The sequence below is a fragment of the Rana temporaria genome, chromosome 1 (genome assembly GCF_905171775.1).
Source record: "Rana temporaria chromosome 1, aRanTem1.1, whole genome shotgun sequence".
Taxonomy (NCBI): domain Eukaryota; kingdom Metazoa; phylum Chordata; class Amphibia; order Anura; family Ranidae; genus Rana; species Rana temporaria.
The window spans coordinates 353,392,689-353,414,364 of NC_053489.1; the positions used below are offsets into that span (position 1 = coordinate 353,392,689).

At 44.0% G+C, this 21,676-nt stretch overlaps 1 protein-coding gene across 1 annotated transcript in view; it reads right to left on the reverse strand.

The window, feature by feature from the left end:
- SMIM7 (small integral membrane protein 7) overlaps positions 1 to 20,807 on the reverse strand; it is a 34,181-nt gene extending 13,374 nt beyond the window's left edge. Inside the window, exon 1 of the mRNA XM_040321082.1 lies at positions 20,703 to 20,807. Coding sequence (XP_040177016.1) covers positions 20,703 to 20,728 — 26 coding nt within the window. The 5' untranslated portion in view covers positions 20,729 to 20,807. The remainder of the gene's footprint in view (positions 1 to 20,702) is intronic.
- Positions 20,808 to 21,676: the final 869 nt, after the last annotated feature.

Below are 21,676 nucleotides of genomic sequence, written 5' to 3' on the forward strand. Positions count from 1 at the left end.
AAAAAACAGCAATAAATAAAACAGGATCACAAAAGCTTAAAGAGATAGGACATCTCAATGCATCCTTTAAGCAACAGTAAATGAATAAAGGACTCATTTATTAATAGAGTCTAAAGAACTGGATTTACTCTTATGGGTAGTAGTTTCCATTACTTCTCCATGATATCCCAAAGTGAGTGACTATCCTGCTGCTCATACACAAAACAATTACAATCTCTCATTTGTTAAACAGTCTTTTTTATCTGCAAATGTGTTCCAGGTCAGAAAGTCTTGAAGCTAATGGGGATCAGTATAGCAGCCAAATAACTGGCATTTTTAGAACAAAGGCTCAGAAACAGCCTACATACTTCTTTAAATTGCCCTCCTGGAGGGACTGTGCTCATCATTATATACGGTTTCTTAAAACCCAGTTCACACTGGGGCGACACGTCAGGCGGCTCAGCCGCCCGACGAGTCGCGTTCTATTGAATGCAATGGAACCGTTCTAATAGGAGCGACACAAGTCGCTCCGACTTAGAAAAAGGTTCCTGTACGACTTCGGGGGCGGCTCGGGGCGACCTGCATTGACTTCTATACAGACGTTTTGCAAATCTCCTCTGAAGTCGTCCTCAGGACGACTTGCAGAGTCAACCCCGAAGTCGTGCCGCTGCTGTGTGAACCGACTCTTAAAATGTCTACTCCCCCAGCAGTAGCTAGTTTTAGAACCTGTGAGGGCAGAAATTTGGGTGCAGCCCTTAAAGCAAAGCTCCACCCAAAAAGTGAAAGCTCCGCTTATCTGCCCCCCCCCCCCCCTCCACTGCTACATTTGGCACCTTTCAGGGGGCGAGGGGGGAGCACTTCTGGGCGATCTTGCTGTGGCAAGACACTAGATCCAGCGACAATTTCCCTCACTTTAACCACTTGAGAAGGTTTTTCCCCCTCCATGACCGGGACATTTTTTGCTATTCAGCATTGTGCTATTTTAACTGGCAATTGTGGGGTCATGAAACACTGTAACCAAATTAAACATTTAGAATTCTTTTCACACAAATAGAGTTTTAAAAGGGGGGGGGGGGGGATATTTGATCACCACTGTTTATTTTTTGTGATATAAATGAAAAAACAAAAGTCTTCATAAATTTAGGCCAGAATGTATTCTGCCACATGTCTTTGGTAAAAGAAAAATCTACAAACTATTGTATACACACACACACACACACACACACACACACACACACACACACACTGAAATATACACAGCTATAGATGCTATACTGTAATGACGATGATCAGCGACTTAAAGTTTGACTGTGATAGGGTGGTAGGCAATCTGATGCTAGGAGACTATCTGGGAGAGTCACTGACACTAATATCGCTAGTGACACAAATACAGTGATCAGTAATACTGTACAGACACTGTACTAATTACACTGGCTGAAAAAGGGTTAACATCTAGAGGCAATCAAGGGGTTAACTATGTGCCCAACTGTGTAATGTGTGCTGCTTTTACCTTTTTATCTAGCTTTGCAGGGAGAAGAAACAGCTGGATCACTGTTCACAGTACACAGAGTTCTGGGTTTTTGTATGTAATAGGCCATAGCTGATCAGCTGCCTTCAGCCAAAGCCATTGGTTGAAATCAGCTGTCAAACTTGTGCAACGCCCTCTGGTCAGCATAGGGCGTGGGCATGCACGCCAAAAACCCTGAAGCAAAGCAGTATGTTGTCCGGCCTGCCTGAGCCATTCCCCTGCAGTAAATCTACTGTGGACGGACAGCACACCTCCTCCCTATATTATGGTGATGAGACAATGCTCTGTAGTGAGAATACAACTCTAAAGCCCCATACACACGATAGAATCCATCCGCTGAAAAATCCCAGCAAATGGGTTTCAGCGGATAGATCCTATGGTGTGTACACTCCAGCGGATCTGTTTCCGCGGATATTTCTCCCCTGGGATGGATTCCAGCAAATCGAATATTTGCTGACATGCCAAACAAATCTATCTGCTGGAATCCATCCCAACGGATGGATCCGCTGGTCTGTATAGACTCACCGGATCCATCCGTCCGAAGGGATCCCCCGCATGCGTCGTAATGATTCGACGCATGCGTGGAATTCCTTATATGACAGCGTCGCCGCGTCATAATCGCGGCGACGGCGCGACACGTCATCGCCAGAGGATTTCGGCGCGGATTTCAATGCGATGGTGAGTACACTCCATCGCATAGAAGTCCGCGGAAATCCTCGAGAGGATTTATCCGTGGAAACGGTCCGCTGGACCGTATTCGCGGATAAATCCTCTCGTGTGTATGGGGCCTTAGGCCTCATGCACACTGAACGTTATAATAACTTTATAAAAAACGCCAGTAGCTTCGCAGTGAGTTTTAGTGTTTTTTGTTGTTTTTTTTATTTTCAATGGGATCAAAAATGTTAAAAAGTGAGCCGTGTTTTTGAGCGTTTATCTGCATTTTTCGGCATTTGACGTTAGAAAGTTTTTACTTTTAGGCTGAATTCAAACTGTATGCAGCGACGCCTGTCACTACAAGGACACAGCGAAAACAATTGTTTCCGGTGTGTCCTCCTCACACTGCAATGCAGCCTAGAGCTGTGATGCAATAAGATGCAGACATGCTGCATTTCATCGCAGTGCACCGTGTCAAATCACATTGCGTTGTACAGCAGAGCGTCGCATTGCTCCATACTGCCATTAATAAAGAGTACATTTTTCACACTGCCCCCTACCTCAGCTAGAGTGCTAAAGCGCTCCGGCAGCTCTCCATTCCTGTGCAAACTCAGCCTAAGGATTTACAGGCACTCTATGGAAATGTTGTAAAATGGTAAGACAAAAAAAAAAAGCCCAAAATGCACCAGAAGCTTAGGTTTTCCCCAGAAGAGAACAGGGCCATACAAAAGGACATGATACCGATTAAAAATAGTTGCAAGTTTCTGTTACTGGGCCTACACGTGCAGCCCTGCTTTGCCGATGACAAACAAAATCCACCACCCTGTGTCACCCAAACTGAGGAAACACCTGAACAACGAAGACCTAATACTGTGCCAAGACCTGAAGCATATTTCCACCTGCTGCTCAACCATTCATGCATATGCAAAACTGGGAACCTAGCCTAACCCTGGCTAAATGTCAATGAACTATTGCTCTCTCTAAAAGGTTTAAACTACCAGTTAAGGCTAGGTTCACATTTATGCATTTTTTGTTAGTGTGTGTTGCACATCCACAGAAACACATTACAATCAATTTCACCTTATTTCCTATTGGTCTCATTTATGTGTATGCAGTTTTCTTGCAATGTATGTTTTATAAGGATCAATTCACATCTATGTATGCTGCTTTTGAGCAATTCTGCAGTGCTTTTTGCTGTGCTTTAAAGTGAATGTAAAGCCACTCTCATCCTTTCTAAACTATTGCCATAGTGATGATCTATAAGGATATACATGCCTCCTGCATGTATCCTTACCTGTCAAATGTCTCCCCTCTGTCTGTTATAAGAACTGAAAAACTGCAGATTCTGTGGGTGGGTCTGTTGTCTGGAGCTCGTGGGTGGAGTCGTGATGTCAGTAGACACTCCCCTTGTCAACATGCATTTTCTCTTGTGTATTCCTTACACTAAATTCTGCTATGATCCCTAACATCCAGTCAGAAAAGGAGTGGGGGTGGGAATTAAAAAATAATGCCTGTCTCCGGAGTCCAGGCTAGTGCATGAGATATATAAATAACCTTGATGTTGCAACTGTGATCAGGTGACCTCAGACACACGCACTGCAATATAACAATCAGATCACTCGAGCTTCTCCTCTGCCCAGCTCTCACTAGATACATCTAAACCTAAATCAGATCACTTGTCTGTGTATATTTCTGTTCTGTGTTTTCACTGCAATATACATACATGCATTTCCTCATCACACTGAACTGTGGATCACACCCCACGATGAGAAACATCCAGTCAAAACACAGTAAATGCAGCCAATCCTGGGAAAGATGGAAGGGAGAGGGATGCGAATTGTAAACTTTTTACACAGGATGTGCCTCTGTCTCAGGCTAGAGCATGAGATATGTAAATAACCTGTCACTCACAGCAAGGACGCGGAACGGACTAAGGTTTTTCTCTGTAAGTCCGTTTTATTTCACTGAACAATAAAAGAGGATTGCTCAGAGCTGGATTAACTCTGTGTGGCAAGACTGGGCACAGATGATAGGAAATCTTATACCCTACATTGTGACATTGTTTACATTCACTTTTAAGCATTTTTTTTTTAACCAAGATTTTATGTTATATATGTTTTTTTTGGGGGGGGGGGGGGGGGAATTTGTTGTTGGGCAGATTTAAAAAAAAAAGCAAAAACATAATAAAAAACAAACAAACACACTACTTGCGTTTTTATTTTCTATTTTTTTAAAGGGGAGGTTCACCCTATAAAACATTTCTAACACTACATCCAGCCCAGTTCTGCATATAAAATGACACTGACCTTTTTTTTTTTTTTTTTTGCCGTAGATAGCGTTTAGCCTTAGAATTCACCGCGGCTTCCGGGTAGGGGATCCCGCGGGAGTGGGCGTTCCTATTGACATGCCAATTGATTGACATGCTAAACGACGGCGCACACAGCGCATCACGACTTCCCGAAGGAAGCTTAAGTCGGCTCGGCTCTATTCGGCGCCTGCGCACCGGCTGGATGTAGTGTTAGAAATGTTTTATAGGGTGAACCTCCACTTTAATGTTTAAACTGTTATTAGAACAAAAATAGGATTTTTATAACAGCTTACCTGTAAAAATCCTTTTCTTGGAGTACATCACGGGACACAGAGCCTAGTAATTACTAAGTGGGTTATATTCTACCTTCAGGTGCTGGACACTGGTGTAATCAATTAGACAGGAAGTTCCCTCCCTATATAACCCCTCCCATACTGGGAGCGCCTCAGTTTTTGTAGCAAAGCAATAAGTGTCCCAATATCCCCAAACAAGAGGGGCGGGAGCTCTGTGTCCCGTGATGTACTCCAAAAAAAGTTTTTTTACAGGTAGGCCTGGTTCACACTGGTGCGTTTTGACATGCGATTTGGCATGTCAAAACTGCGGTATTTGCCGCAAATTGCTGGCAATAACCCAGTCATAATCGGTGCGACGCTGCACCGATTTAGAAAAGTAGTTTCTGTACTACTTTTTGAGATTTCCACCTGCGATTTACATTGACATCTGTGCAGAAAACTGCACAGATGTCTCTAAAATCCAGGGCTGTGGAGTCGGTAGATAAATGTTCCGACTCCTCAGTTTTATGTACTTCCGACTCCGACTCCTCTGTATTAATATGCAAATGTATTTTATACATTCCTTGAGGGAAAGAAACGCAACCTACCACAGGACTACTGGCTGGGAAGCCAACAGTCTACTGTATTGCACAGTTTAAGCAAAAGACAAACACAATGAAAACAAAGTTTTATTAATTATATAGCCTTAGCTAAATGACAGCAGTTTTTCCAATGGTTTACAGCTTCAGTCTTGAACTATTGGCCCTCCATTCCCTTCACTTATACAAGTGTCTCACTCTCTAGTCCTGCAAAAAACATATTTATTTAATCCCTTATCAGTGAGAGGCTAGGTTACACATGGACGTTGCGTTCCCTGTAAAAGCAGAACACAACACTATGGAAAGTATAAGTATTGCAGCTCCTAATTGTGCGTTGCGTGCCATACAGTGAAGCACATGAAAAGCATGCTTCTTCACGGTCACTTAACGTGTTCGTTTTGCGGTTGCGTGAGGCACTGCATGCATTGGTCTTTATTATTACAGTAGAGAAGTCATTAATTATAACTTTTTGTGAATTGGGACATTTAAACTTGCTTTTTTTTTATATTCTATATTCTATTTATATTCTAAATTTAGGAGGAGTCGGAGCAGTGTTTGCCGACTCCGACTCCAGGTACCCAAAATTTCCCTCGACTCCGACTCCACAGCCCTGCTAAAATCGCAGCCAAAATCAGGACTGCCAGCGGGAGTGAAATCGTGCAAATTCAGCTGAACTCGCACGGCTTCACTCCCGCAGCCCAGTGTGAACCTGGGCGTAAGCTGTTATAAAACTCCTATTTTCTTTATCGTACATCACGGGACACAGAGCCTAGTAATTACTAAGTGGGATGTCCCAAAGCAATGCTTACTGAGGGGAGGGAGATACAAATAACGCGGACCGCCACCAGACGTGAGGACCTATACTGCTGCCTGCAGCATACTGTGCCAAAAAGTGGCATCCTCTTGCCGTCTTGCATTCATCTGACAAGAATTAATGAACGTAAGCACCGACGACCAAGTTGCGGCCTTGCAAATCTGAGTCATAAAGGCTTGGTAATCCACCACGCATGAAGCCCTTACTATCCTGGTAGGGTGCACACCAAAAGAAACAGGGGGAAACCCTCTCTTTAAACCACAAGCCTGAATAATAACCTGATTTAGATGCTGCCTGCCCTTTCCTGGGGCCTCCTGGTAGCGCAACAACATCAGTTTTCTGTTTCCGAGCAGCCACTTCAGATAGGCCTTGACTTTTCTTACTCTAACGTGAGAGAGAGTGTAACCATTTTAAAAGGTGATCTGAACAACCAAGAATGCCACCCCTTGGTTTCACACCAGGAACATGGGCCTTCCAGATCCTATGATACATGGTCCTGGAGGCCAGCTCTCCTGTATGAATCAAGGTAATTGCCGCCGATTCTGAAAGCCCCGATCCTTAAGAATGCAAGCTATAACAGCCAGGCCATTAATTCCCATGTTTGCAAGACAGAATGTAATACCCCCTTGCGAAGTAGGCCTGGACAAGATGTAAGGGACCCTGGGTCCTCTACTACCACCCTTACTAATCCTGCACAGTAAGGTCGTCTGGGTTATGCCGGAGCAATTAGGCCGGCTTCCGTTCTCCTCTGATGTTGTATAGAAGCCACGAAAGTCGCGGCACTGGGGGTAGAGAACGCATAAACCAGTGACAACTGGTCCCACAGGATCACCAACGCATCTGTGAGTGGATCCTTTGTCCTTGACACAAAGCTGTTCAATTTTTTGTTGAACCTGGACGCCAATACATTTTATGTACAGGGTACCCTTTCTCTGGCATCTGGTCAGAAAAATGTCGGGGTGTAGAGGTCATTCTCCCAGGAACAATTGTTAACGGCTACAGAGAATCGCCTGCCAATTCTGCATTCCATGAAATGACGATTGTCAATAGGCAAGGCACAAGCTCCTCTGCCCAAGCCAGAACCTGGCTTACTTTCTTCTGGCTGTGTGACTTCTAGTGCCTCCTTGTTAAACGAAGTAAATCACTAGAGTGGCATTGTCGGATTGTACTCTGACAGAACAATCCTGCAACCTAAACGTCCAGGCCCTTAAGCCAAATGCTCCATCAGTAGCTCTAGAATGCTGATGGATAAGGCTCACTTGGAGCTTGACCACTTCCCCTGGGCAGGGGTCTCTTCCAGGCCTGGCCTCTATCCCTAGAGGCCAGCCTTTGTAGCCGCCACCTCCCAGGTAACGGGCATGAAGGATCTTCCTTTCTGCCAATCTTTTGGTTAAGAACCACCAACTGAAATTCCAGCATATCCCTGGGACCAGACTCTTTAATTAAAGCTAGGTTAGGATCCACTCGTTCCAGGCCGACAGAATAATGTTTTTATCAGCCTTGAATGAAACTGAGCATAGAGAACGGCTTTGAATGAAGCCACCATCTTCCCTAGCACCTTAAGCAAAAGGCAAATGTAAGGAACTGTTCCTTGCCTTGACCACATAGACCAGCTTTCTCATAGCGATGATCTTGTCTGAGGCCAAAAAAAAAAAAACTCTCCTTTTTGGGCTGTGTCCCAAACATTCCAAGCTTCTTACCAAACGAAAGAACGTACCTTTAGACTGGGATCCTAACCAGGAGTTCCAGATACTTGATCATGCTGGACACCCTTAAGTCCAGCCATGCTACTGACTGATCCATCAGCAGGTGTTTGCCTCGGTATGCCATTACTGCTATACCCTGGGCCTTTAAACCTGCTAGAGGCGGGCCCTATCACCCTGTTAACCCAGGCAGGGTGGCTAACCCAAGGGGCAAGACCACTAACGGTCACCACCGTTAACGACATGTCCATTCCATCAACCCAAGACAGCTTCTGACACTCCACAATCCAACAGACACGATCCATATGGATTTCCCCAGAATAAACGAGACAAGCTCCGTTCTCGGAGTCAAAATGTATGAACTTTAATGGTATCTTAGCTCTCTTATATACAGTACAGGCATGTTTACAGTAATCAAAGGAACAAATGATCTATCCACCCACACATCACACAATGGGGGGGCTTCAATAACATTATTTTAGAGAATGACATTCAGAGAAGTTAATTATTGTCCGGACTCCGATACTAAGTGATTCACCTGCATAATACACATTTCTATGTCAGAAGGTTTGGCACCGATTTAACATGACCTAATTACTACAGCTGAGAAGTCACATTCCTTTACTAAACATAATTGACATGCTAATTCCCTACCCCTGAAAGGAGACCTCTGACCTTTAGACTGCTAACTCACAACACATATCTATCATCAATAGCATCTTCACACAAACAGTGTTATTAGCATACATAATGAAAGGTCTCGGAGCAGACTCAATTAACACCTCAAAAGCATGTGTCCTCACATTGAAGGAAAACACTCCACTGACCTGGTGTGGGTCAGAATAACCACTTGAATATCTCAAGATATCCTGCAATATGAATAATCAGTTATCAGTCTTATCTCATGTAATTTATAATTAATATTTCTCAGTCACCCTATGCCCAAAAGGGGCACAGGATGAACCTAGACCCAAGAGTTATTAGTGACGCTGGCTCAGGAGTACCCCTCATCCTTCAAAAGTCTCTGGGTGTCATGGGTCATTCCGTTACAACCACCAACTGGAGACAGTGCTGTTCCCCTGCGAAACGCATACAACCTCTGCAGTACCATGTAAATAAACACATATGCAAATGGCTCCCCATATGTGTATGTGGCAAGTGTTAAAGCCATATGCCTCTATGGAAGCGTGTGTTCATGGAAGCATGAATTCATATAAATATGTTTTAGGCAAAACATAAAAAAGGGTGCGCTGTATACACGCATACATATAGCATGTGTGCTATGGAACGAGCATCTTGCAAGCAAGCATGCGTTATGAACGTGTTATGCAACATTGCGCAACATGTACCCATGCAGACACGTATTCCTATGTAAACACAAGGAATCCTGTATAATTAAGGAAACTAATTATCATGCCTCATTATACAACCATGCAAAATCAAGGCAAACATGTATCCTTATGCGATTTAGCATTTTTCATGCGATCAGACATCTTATGCATTTTAAGCACAACTGTGCGGGAAAAGTACCCTTGTGTGATCAAACACCCCTGTGCGATCCAGCATCTTTATGCAATCAAGCATTTTAATGCGATTTTAGGTATTTCTGTGAAAACAAGCCTCTCTGTGCGACCAAATATCCTTGGGTAATCAAGGACTTGCGTGATCCAGCAACCTTGTTTGATCCAGCATCTTTATGCGATTTTAGGCATTTCTGTGAAAACAAGCCTCTCTGTGTGACCAAATATCCTTGGGTAATCAAGGACTTGTGTGATCAGGGAACCTTGTGTGATCCTGCATCTTTATGCAATCAAGTATCTTTATGCGATTTTAGGCATTTCTGTGCAAATAAACCTCTCTGTGCGACTTAAGCACTTTAATGTGACCAAGCATCCTCATGCGACTATGTAAAAAACATGTAAACCTACAAAGACAGAAACATGTATCTTTATGTGATCAACAATAAAACATTTTCTGTTACTTGTTTTTACCCCACATGCATTTTGAACATTCCAAACTCATGTTTTTTATGCAAACATGAGTCCTGGTAAAGAGGAAGTTATCCTCTGCAGACGTGCATTTCCGCAATCATGCGATATAGCTGTTGTGCGTTAGCAATGTGCACCAGCAACTGTGCATCCCACAATTGTGCGTTTGGTTAGCCTAAATCCAGCACCAGGAGGAGGACCCTGTGGAGGTTTTTCTAGCAACCTATAATACAGGGTTTGACAAATTTGCTTGAAATCTAGGAGCCAGCTAAAAAAGTTAGGAGCCAGAAAACGCGACCCGTCCCGACGAGCTCGCACGCAGAAGTGAACACATACGTGAGTAGCGCCCACATATGTAAACGGTATTCAAACCACACATGTGAGGTATCGCCGCGATCGTTAAAGCAAGAGCAATAATTCTAGCTCTAGACCTCCCTTGTAACTCAAAACATGCAACCTGTAGAATTTTGAAGCGTGACATGTTGGGTATTAATTTACTCTGCGGAACATTATCTTTCACAACATAAATAAAAATTGGGATAACTTTACTGTTGTCTTATTTTTTTATTAAAAAAAGCATTTTTCCCCAAAAAAAGTGCGCTTGTAAGACCGCTGTGCAAATACGGCATGACAGAAAAGGGTTCAAACTCTTCTCTTCCCTCTTCCCTCTCCCCCCCTAGTCCCCACCCACCAGTCTCCCACCCTCCTCTGAGTAGATAAAATCATTCCAAGGTGTCCAGATTTTTAAATATATTTCTCTTTTTTTTTTCTATTTGTCCAAACTAGGTCCTCCATCCTATTTACTTCTTCAACCTTTCTAATCCACATACTCGCAGTAGGGGGTTGTATTTGCTTCCATTTAAGTGGTATACAAGCCTTTGCAGCGTTCACCAAGTGACATATAATGGAGTTTCTATATGTTCCCCCCAGTATATCTGACAGGTGAAGGAGGAAGAAAGCTGGGTCCTCCGGTATTGAAACCTCAGTAAACTTTTGAATAATCTCATGAACTTTCTTCCAGAATCCCTTAATTCTGGGACAGTCCAAGAAAATATGTACCATCGTACCATGCTCTGCTTGACATCTCCAACCTTCTCTCTTTATGTTTGGGAAATACTTATGTAACCTTTCTGGAGTTCTATACCATTGTGAGATTATTTTGTAGTGTTTTTTTTTTATGCATTTTAGTGCATGTTGCTGTCTTAAATATAGCTTGTATCATTTTAATTTTTTGATTTTCTCCAAAGGTCCTCCCTAAATCAATTTCCCATTTCTGAAAAAAAGGCAACTGGTAGTTCTCTGGTGGTTTACTCAGTAGCAAATACATTTTCAATATTGTATGCATACTTGGCTCTTTTTCCATACAATATTTCTCAAATGATGTCAGCTTCCGTTCCAAATAATATGGTGCTACTTAAGTATTTAAAAAATACATTAATTGTGCTGCTTGCCAGAACTCTAATTGAAAAGGGCCATTTTTATTCATCAGATCCTGCATTGTCGGCCAGGTACCCTGTTCTCTAAAATGCGACATCGGATATATTCCTCTCAATTAATGTCGCAAAGGGCCCTTTCTGTATACCAGGTATAAATCTCGGGTTACCCAGTATAGGCGACAAGGGTGAGTCATAGGTAGATATATGCTCCCTTGAAAAAAGGTTACAACATACCCGCAGTGTAGTTCCTATTATTGGATGTTTTTTTGATATCAGTTGTAACTTCTCTGTAGCACCAAGGGGCTCTACTTAATTCCTTGCACTGTACTTGCTCTAAATTTGGCCATATTTTCGTATTCCTATACCGGCACCAATCCAGTAAGCAACCCAAGTGGACTGCCTGATGATATTTAAATATATCTGGAACAGCCAGTCCTCCATATTGTTTTGGTAGGGATAGCAGCGTCCTTCTTATTCTTGGTTGTTTACCTGCCCATATAAATTTTGTGAATAACGTTTGTATATTTCGAAAAAAAAAGTCTAGGTACTGTAATCGGGACTGCCTGGAGGAGATATAGAATCTTTGGTAATGCGTTAATTTTAATTATGTTACTCCTTCCAAACCAGGAGAACATTCCCTTATTCCATCTCTCTAGAAATCCATGTATTTTATTTAATAACGGCAAAAAATAACTCATACATTTTCGAGGAACTTACTGCGATATATGTCCCTAAATATTTCAAACTTTAGTCTGCCCATTTGAATTTATAGCTTAAACTTATTGATTTCGACATTTCCTTCGGAATCGATACCATCAGGGCCTCCGATTTGCTGCAGTTTATTTTAAAGTACGAGAGTCTACCATACACCTCCATTTCTTTAATCAAATTAGGTAATGACACTATCGGATTTGTTATTGGAAAAAGCATATCATCTGCATATGCTGCAATTTTATGTTGTGTTTCGCCTATTTCAATTTCCTTAATATCTTTATTACTCCGTACTCTACATAGGAAGGGTTCCAGAGTCAGAGCAAATATCAAAGGCGAAAGTGGGCAGCCTTGTCTTGTCTCATTTGCTATCTTAAAAGGAGGGGAGATCATTCCATTTGCTTTCACTTGGGCTGTAGGTCCTTTATACATACTAGCAATCCATTTAGTAATTTTCTCACCTAATTTTATATGTCGCAGGACCGAGAACATAAACCCCCATCCCACCTGATCGAAGGCCTTTTCTGTATCGCTCCCTAGAAAAATGCATGGTGTCTTATTCGAATTAGCTATATGCATCAGATTCATAGCCCTAATAGTACCGTCCCTTGCCTCTCTCATTGGGATAAATCCCACTTGGTCTTGATTAGGGTTGTCCCGATACCACTTTTTTAGGACTGAGTACAAGTACCGATACTTTTTTTCAAGTAGTCGCCGATACCGAATACCGATACTTTTTTTAAAATGTGTCCCCAAATGCAGCGATGGCCCCCCACAGATGCAGCCATGTATCCCCCCATCCAGCCATTGTCTCCCCCCATGCAGCCATTGTCTCCCCCCAGGCAGCCATTGTCACCCCCCATCCAGCAATGTATTCCCCCAGCCAGCGTCACCCCCCATCCAGCAATGTATTCCCCCAGCCAGCGTCACCCCCCATCCAGCCAGCGTCACCCCCCATCCAGCCAGCGTCACCCCCCATGCAGCAATGTATCCCCCCCATCCAGCCATTGTCACCCCCCCATCCAGCAATGTATTCCCCCAGCCATTGTCACCCCCAATGCAGCCATTGTCTCCCCCCATGCAGCCATGTATCCCCCCATCCAGCCATTGTATCCCCCCATCCAGCCATTGTCTCCCCCCATGCAGCAATGTCTCCCCCCATGCAGCCATTATCACCCCTCATCCAGCAATGTATTCCCCAGCTATTGTCACCCCCCATGCAGCCAGTGTCACCCCCCATCCAGCCAGCGTCACCAGCCAGCGTCACCCCCCATCCAGCCAGCGTCACCCCCCAGCCAGCCAGCGTCACCCCCCAGCCAGCCAGCGTCACCCCCCCAGCCAGCCAGCGTCTCCCCCCCATCCAGCCAGCGTCTCCCCCCATACAGCCAGCGTCTCCCCCCATACAGTGTCTCCCTTCATACAGCGTCTCCCCCCCATACAGCCATGTCACGCTTACCTGCATCCCCGCTGCCGCCGACTGTGTAATACGGGCGGGAACATTACAACTTTGAATCGCTGTAACGATTGGCGCCGCGCTGCGTATAGACACTCCCCCTCGCTCGGGATTGGACAGTTCACCCGAGCGAGGGGGAGTGTCTATGCGTGGTGCGAATCATTACAGCTATTCAAAGCTGTAATATTCCCGCCCGTATTACACAGTCGGCGGCAGCGGGGATGCGGCGAATGGCGGCGGATCGCGGCGTCGGTCGGCGGCAAGTATTCCATTTGTGTATCGGGGCGGGGTATCGGCGTCTGAGTACCGCCGAAAAAACTCGGAATCGGTCCCGATACCGATACTAGTATCGGTATCGGGACAACCCTAGTCTTGATGGACCAAGAAGGGGAGTTGTTGCTGTAATCTAAGGGCCAATATCTTACTAAATATTTTTAGATCCGTATTCAGCAATGAAATTGGCCTATAGCTACAGCATTGCTTTGGGTATTTGCCCTCTTTCAAAATCACTGCAATTGTTGCCTTCACTGTTTCAGAATGAAAAAATTATTTATCCCCCATCTCATTAAACATTTTAACTATAAAAAGGACCCAGCTCCGCACTGAATCACTTCTAGTACTGGGCCGTAAATCCGTCTGGGCCTGGTGCTTTCCCACTTTTCGCTAAATTTATTGCATTCTTGACTTCGAACGTTATTGGTAGTTCCAATTCCTCACCCACAACTGTAGGTAGACACGACATTCCACTTTCTCTTAAATATTCTTCCATGTCTACTTGATCTGGTTCCCTCAGATCTAAGTTATAAAGTGAGGAATAGAAATCTCCGAATGCTTCTACTATTTGTCCAGGCATATGTACCTCTGATCCATCCTTTTTCATAATTGAGGGTATGCAAGTCCTTGCCTGTATTTCTTGTAGAGCTCTTGCCAACTGTCTGCCACATTTGTTCCCTGATTCGTAACTACAGTACCTTATCCCTGCTGCAGGATACTGCCGAGCACAGACAGACCCAATCTTCACCCATCACCGCGGGCTAAGTCAACAGACCTTCAGGGATCGGGGTTCATGGTCAGGATCACCACACCCCTGGACCTGTATCGCACCCTGCCAGAAAACTTTTGGTATTGGGTCTGACCAAAGCACTGGAACCCAGGATCCAGCCCTCCCAAGAGAGGCATTACAGGCAAAAAAAAAACTTGTGCTTCGGATACGAGGCCCCAGGTACCATCCACTTTGGCCCAAGGCACTTTGGATGGATCTGTTTTTTTATGGAGGCTATTTAAATCCAGCATGGATCCCTCCAGTGGAGCTCCTCAGAGCACATCTTCACTCGTGACCAACACCTTAGACACTGGCGAAAAAAAACTGAGGTATTCCCAGTAGGGGAGGGTTATATAGGGAGGAAACTATAATTGATTACACCAGTGTCCAGCACCTGAAGGTGGAATATAACCCACTTAGTAATTACTAGGCTCTGTGTCCCGTGATTTACGATAAAGAAAACAAAAATTTACAGATAATGCATTATCACATGAAATGTCAGGTATAGATGACAATTTTACCAGAAAAATATTATGATCATCCCTTGTACAGTAAGTTGCATGGTGAGACACATATTAACACATATAACAGTGAAGCAGCGGGAATACATTTGGTACATTTGGTACATTTTGTATTCATTTTACTCAATACAGAAGATTAATAGGGTAGCAACAACAATGTTAAAGTGCAAGACCCTAGCTAAGCAAATGTGATCCTACACACTACTTGCTTTTCTGCAGTTTCTCCATTGAAGTCTACTAAACCAAAAAAAAATGTTTTTGAATTTATAATAAGGTCCCTGACCCTTTACAAAAACGCAGAGGCAAACAAATGCATTAATGTGAACGTGTTTCATAGGAACCCATGTTAAAAAAAAAAAAAAAAAGTCCTGCGTTTCTGCAAAAAAAGCATGAAAAAAAATGCTTTGGTGTGAATGAAGTTTAAAGAAGAAGCATAGTGCATTTTTGGCTCCATTGACGTCAATAGAATTGAATGCAGTAGTAAACTCTCCCAAGCTGTTTAACACATTCAGCATTGAAAATAACCCCCAACTGTTTGTTTCTGTTTTGCAGTGGCTTTAAAAATCCTCCTTCCTGTGATAAGCCAGCGTCTTGCAATATACTTTCTCCCTGTTAGTCTGATCTGTAATCTTGCGCATGCGCAGTGGGTTTTTAGCCACGCCTCGTTCTAGTTCCTGGGATCACTATGGCAAACGTATCCCGCAGCTCATCCCCGCTGCAGTGTGCCATGATGTCCTAGTGTTTTTACCCCATGTGACATGTAAAGTCACATGGGGGGTATCAGGAAATGCTGAATGAGACTAATATTGTGGGATCTTGGTGCTATGCCGCACAGAGCAGATATGACATATCTTTATGGACTGATGGTACAAGGAGCGTGTCGTGAATCGGGTTAAAGATGCGCATGCGCCGTTGATGTCAGCAAAAGCAAATGGGACATTTGTATACAGTGATTTTTAACTGGAAAATGGAGAAAAACTGCGCTAAAAATGCTAAAGAAGAGGGAACAGCTGTAACACAATTACAATATGTTCAATTGGAGAGCTGCGACTATCATGTAAACAATTGTTAATTTTAATTTTTTTTCTTATAGTGATTTTTAACTATTTGTAGTAATGATTGATATGGGCAAAACTTAAGGGGAAAGGTGTACTACCACTTGAATGAAAAACGCATGTACATGCGTTTTTAGTACATTTTCCTGCATGACAACAGACACCTCCTCCTAACAACATCAACACTGAAAACATTTTTCAACCTCACATGCATAAATGTGAACCTAGCCTAGGACAAGATCAGATGAAATCACAGCTCAGTACACAAAGCAAAGGCCTTGCTCCTAACCCCTGTTGAAAGGTGCTTTGTTTATAGAAGGCATTTACTAAGCAACCATACCAACACCTAGCATTGCCCAGTTTTTTTTCTTAAAGCGGAACTACACTGCATTTGAGCACCACAAACCAAAAACTCTATTTAGCCACAGATGGTTTTACCCACTTCCTGACCAGCATTGTTTTAACTGACAATTGCACAGTGTACCCAAATAAAATGTGTTTTTTTTCCCCCAACAAATAGAGCTTTCTTTTGGTGGTAAATGATCATCTCTGCGAATTTTTTTTTTTTTTTTTTTTTAAGTGTATTTTGTGCCTGTACTCGAGAGAGGAGCCGGACTGCAGGAGTTGGGAGTAGGCAGGCCTCCCCCAGAGGCAATCTGCCACCTTTCTCCATGCCCCGGGTGGCAATGGCAGGTGTGTGAGGGGGTCCTCCCACACAGCCCGCCCTACCTGCTCCGCTTTGAAGCCCAACGGGGCAGAGGGACTCCCTATAAGGGAGTGAGAGGATCTAGCCCACTCAACCAGCCCCGTTAGTCCTTTGCCTCTCTTTTTAGAGACCGCGTGGTCAAAGTGCGTGCATGTTAACCCAATTTCGAGTGCGTGCAAGTGTGGTGTTTTTTTTGTGGGAGGGGGGGTGGGCGTACTTAAGCGCAGGCTTACCTCGCATAGCACACCCACCGGGAGCCGGGTTGGGACCACCAAACTCAATTCACATGTAGCCGAGACCGGGATCCAAACCCTTAGCTGCAGAGGTGAATGGCTTGTCAGCGCAGTGCCAATCGCGTTGAGCCACCGCAGCTCCCTGCAAATTTTATTTCTTGCACTATAAATTACAATATAATTTTGAAATTATATATATATAGGCTGTTACTGATCAAAAATTCTCTGTTTGATTAATCGTTTTTTTTTTTTAATCGACTAATTTCGATTAATTATAACGCACATACAGATCCAACTACTTTTAGCTGATCTCCTTGCAGAAGGATCTTTTCAATATCGGAGGATGCCTTTTGGGTTACAGAATGCTCCCGTCACGTTTCAACGCACCATGGATAGGACCCTTTGGCCTCATCGAGCCTTTGCTGCTGCATACCTCGATGATGTGGTCATCCTTTCATAAATGTTGTCTTATGCGTTTGGAAAACTTCTCAGAAACGACACATGCTGATAACAGAGGAACGGAGCACCAGAGAGAAACAACACTAAAGCCTCATACAGACGATCCAATTGTTGTCAGGGGATTGTCTGTTGACAGACTGTTGTCCTAAAATCTGACCGTTAGTACGCTCCTTCTGACAATTATTGTCCAACTTTCGTCCAACAAATGTTGGATGGCAGGCTAGCAAATCTTCGGCGGACAACGGTCTGTTGTCCGATTTTCGTATCGTCAGTACACAAGTCCATCCCACAAAAGTCAAAAGTACAAACACGTTGCAGAAGGGGCCCATAGGGTGGCGCTCAAGAGCTTAAATTCCTCGTAGTACTTCACTACGTTCGTGTTTGTGGCACGACAATTGTGTACCATTAGTATGCAAGACAAGATCCTGGCACACGCCCTTTGGACAAAAATCAGACGCTTGGTTGGCCAACAATCGTACTGTGTGTACAAGGATTAAGGCCCCATTCACACCTGAGCGATTTTCTGCTTGAAGCTCTAAAATGCTCAACACGCCAAATCCCATTTATTTCAATGGCCCCTGTTCACATCTGAGTGTTCTGTCACCTGAAGCAAAACGCCTGTTGCTCAAAAAAAACTACATGAGTTATTTTTAGCACATTACAAGTGTTTTTGGCCCCATAGATTTCAATAGAAACGTCTGACTTTTTAACCTATTGGCTAAACAAAAATGCACAAGCTGTAAAACTGTTGAAATACACGCTTTAAAAAATGCCCGAAAAACCCCAGTGAATCGCTCCTAGGATTTGTAAAGCCCTGGTATACAGCATATGCAAGTTATTGTATCGTGGACACACATTGATATGAACTTTGCATTGCTACCACTGATGAACATTTACATGAGTTTCCAATCGAAAACACATTTGGCAAAAAGGCAGGCCATTGCACTATATGGTTTTGGGAAATCTGAAGACAAAAATCTGCAGAAAATCTAATAGTGTGTATGGGGCCTACATCATATAAAGTAGAGATTTCTATGGGGTCCCCATCATGTGCTAAAATGAACACAAATCATGTTACATGAGTTTCTCATGCAAAGCCATTGAACTCCATGGGGCCAAAAAATGCACCATTTTTTTTAAGTGCGCTGCGTTTTTAAAAAGTCCTGCTTCGTGATGCATTTTTGGTGCCCTGTTTGAAAATCGCACCTCTCTATCGAAACACACCAAAAATGCACTGCACATTTTTTCAGGTGCGTTATTAAGTCATGTGTCAATTTTTCCCAAGGTGACCAAGGATGAAAATGCATGCAAAACGCATATATGTTGAATTCAAGTTTAATCCATTGCATTAAAAACACAAAGAGCCTTTTCTGTATCCTGCAAAAAATCTGGCTGATCCTGCTGCTCTCTATTTCCACCTTCTGTTCATGTCCCGAATTCAGCTAGGGATTTTGCAGCTGTGGCGGCAACTCTGCACATGCTCAGTTATGCTGAGCATTTCCTCCTTATCACATCTGAACAGCCCATGTGACTATAGAGTCACACATGTGAGCATATACACCAGGGATAAGCAATTAGCGGACCTCCAGATGTTGCCAAACTACAAGTCCCATGAGGCATAGCGAGACTCTGACAGCATCAAGCTTGACACCCAGAGGCAGAGGCATGATGGGACTTGTAGTTTGGCAACAGCTGGAGGTCCGCTAATTGCTTATCCCTGATATACACAGTGGTAAATGACAACCCACTCCTTTGATGAAGAACCCAAAATTGTATGAATCTTGGGAGTGGTTGTTTGAAATGGTGCCTATACCCTAAAACTGAGGGGAGGTGCTTCCAATATTATATCATACAAAAAAAACACACACAATAAAAAATGCACCTACAAAGGCTACCAATTCAAGAAATATATACCTTTATTGGACATATAATACATCAATATTGTATCAATGTAGCACAGGGAAATCCACCACCTACTAGGGTTGTGTCCCCAACATCACACAGGTCACCACCGACCCCCCCCCCCACTCTGAATGCCCTGGGCCACCACTCTCCCAAGGGTACCCTCCCTCACCCTTCTACCCCTGCTAAAACCTAGCTCCCCCTCAGAAGAGGATGAAGTCCTGTCTGTATAGGGACTCTATGTGTGAAATTAGCCTATGCTTAGCCTGCCACGGTTGACAGAATCCTGGTGTATGGTATAACTGCTGAATCACCCAATATAAAACACTTGTTGCGTCTGGCCCCCTGACCCAATCTACATCTTCCTCTGCCCACTAACCAGCTAAACACAATATGGGTGGGATATTAAATGAAGATTAATGGAGGCTTCACCTCCCTCTTATTCTAAGACACAGGCTGGAGGGGTGTGACTTGCAGAAATCCATCCACGCCATGTTACTGACAAAAAAAAAAAGCCATTGGCTTCCAGTGCTGTCAATCAAAGCCAGTGACAACAGAGTTGGGGGGGGGGGGGTGGCGCGGGCCGAGTCCCACTGTCTGTCTCAATGGACACAGCAGAGGGATTTGGGAGCGAGCATGCACGAGTGCCCCCATAGGAAGCGGCTTCCCATTGGGGCACTGGACAGAGAGGAGGGGCTAGTAGCACCGGCGGGGGACCCGAAAAGAGGAGGTTCCTGGCCGTTCTGTGCGAATCCATTTGCACAGAGTAGGTAGAAATAGACATGAATGTTTTTTTTTTTTATTCCCTTTACAAACCCTTTAACAGCTGGCTATACAGTGACCAACATTTGTACCCCTCAGTCAGATTTTACACTGTGCTATAGCTAGGGAAGGGAGGTAAGTGAATGTATGTGTGCAGAGAAGTAATGGGACAAGCTGTCAGTCCAGATGCAGCCAGGTGTGTTGGGAAGATGTCATTTCTTGGTCATGTGTCTGTAAAGTCAGGCTGCTGGTAAACAGTTCAGTCTGAACTTGCTGGAGGGCCAGGGGAAGTCAGGACAGGAGCATGCGCAGAACTGCTGCCTAGAATGAGGGGGGATGGTGGTGAGGTTATGAGGGAGAGAACCTACATTACCAATAACTCCAGCAATGTGAGCTTCTAGTTCCCACCACAATGATGGCAATAGTCTTCTATTTACCCACAATATACCGAGAATAAACAGATGACGTAAGAGCAGCTACAGCACCACTACACATCAGGACTGCATCCACAAAACGTCTCGCCCAACTCCTCTCATTACACACATTTATAAAAAGCCCGCATTCTGCCCGCTCTTACCCGAATAATAACAGGTCCCCAATCATTGTGCCACAACAGCAGCCAGCTCACCAGCGCCGAGCCTCTTCCGCCTTCCGGGAACCAGGAGCTTAGGGGACCAATCAGTGCACGATCTCTGCACACGTGATACGTCTCGATTGTATGGTGTCTCCAAAAAGACGCCATTTTGGTGAAGATTGTATGCATAAAGGGGAAGTCTTTACACTCAGGGGGTATCATAATAGGTGCAAGTGTGTGCGAGCCCACTGTGCCCTGTCACACACTAGACACGTGTAGTTTTCCATCCCATTTTGAAATCCGCTGCTGTTAAATCCCTTCTGCCATTACTGGCCCAGGGAGTTTCTGCCTTGGAGCTGGGGGCGGGTGCAGTGGCCCGTTGCAGTTTCACATTCCCTATCACAGAATGCTGCGGAAGTAACACACTGTGACCCGAAGTGTGCCAGGTGTTTAGTAAGGAGGAAAAATAGTTGTCACTGCCTTGGAGGCGGCCATGTTGTTGGCTAGTATTGGGCAGACTAACAATGTCCAATCATATGGTGTATCTTAGTGCAGTGGTTTCTCAACCTCAGTCTTCAAGTACTACTGTCAGGCACACAGTTATATGTGACGGACATTGAGCACCATTTTTATTCACTGTTTATGTACAGAATTTTGTGGATGCTACATGTTAACTGCCATATATGTTAATAGATGTTGACTGGTTTAGATTGCATTTAGTTCTTGTGACCATTTGTAGCACAGCACATTTGTTTATTTATTTATTTGTATTACACTTTGGGAACACGTTTGTGTCTACAGCATCACCTTTTAATTAACAACCCATACACATATAGGAATACACACTTGGCAGCGCAGGACACCTATTCACAATAATATGTTTGTTATTAAAATAAATAAACTTTATAATCACTTTAACCACTTGCTTACTGGGCACATATACCCCCCTCCTGCCCAGGCGAAATTTCAGCTTCTGG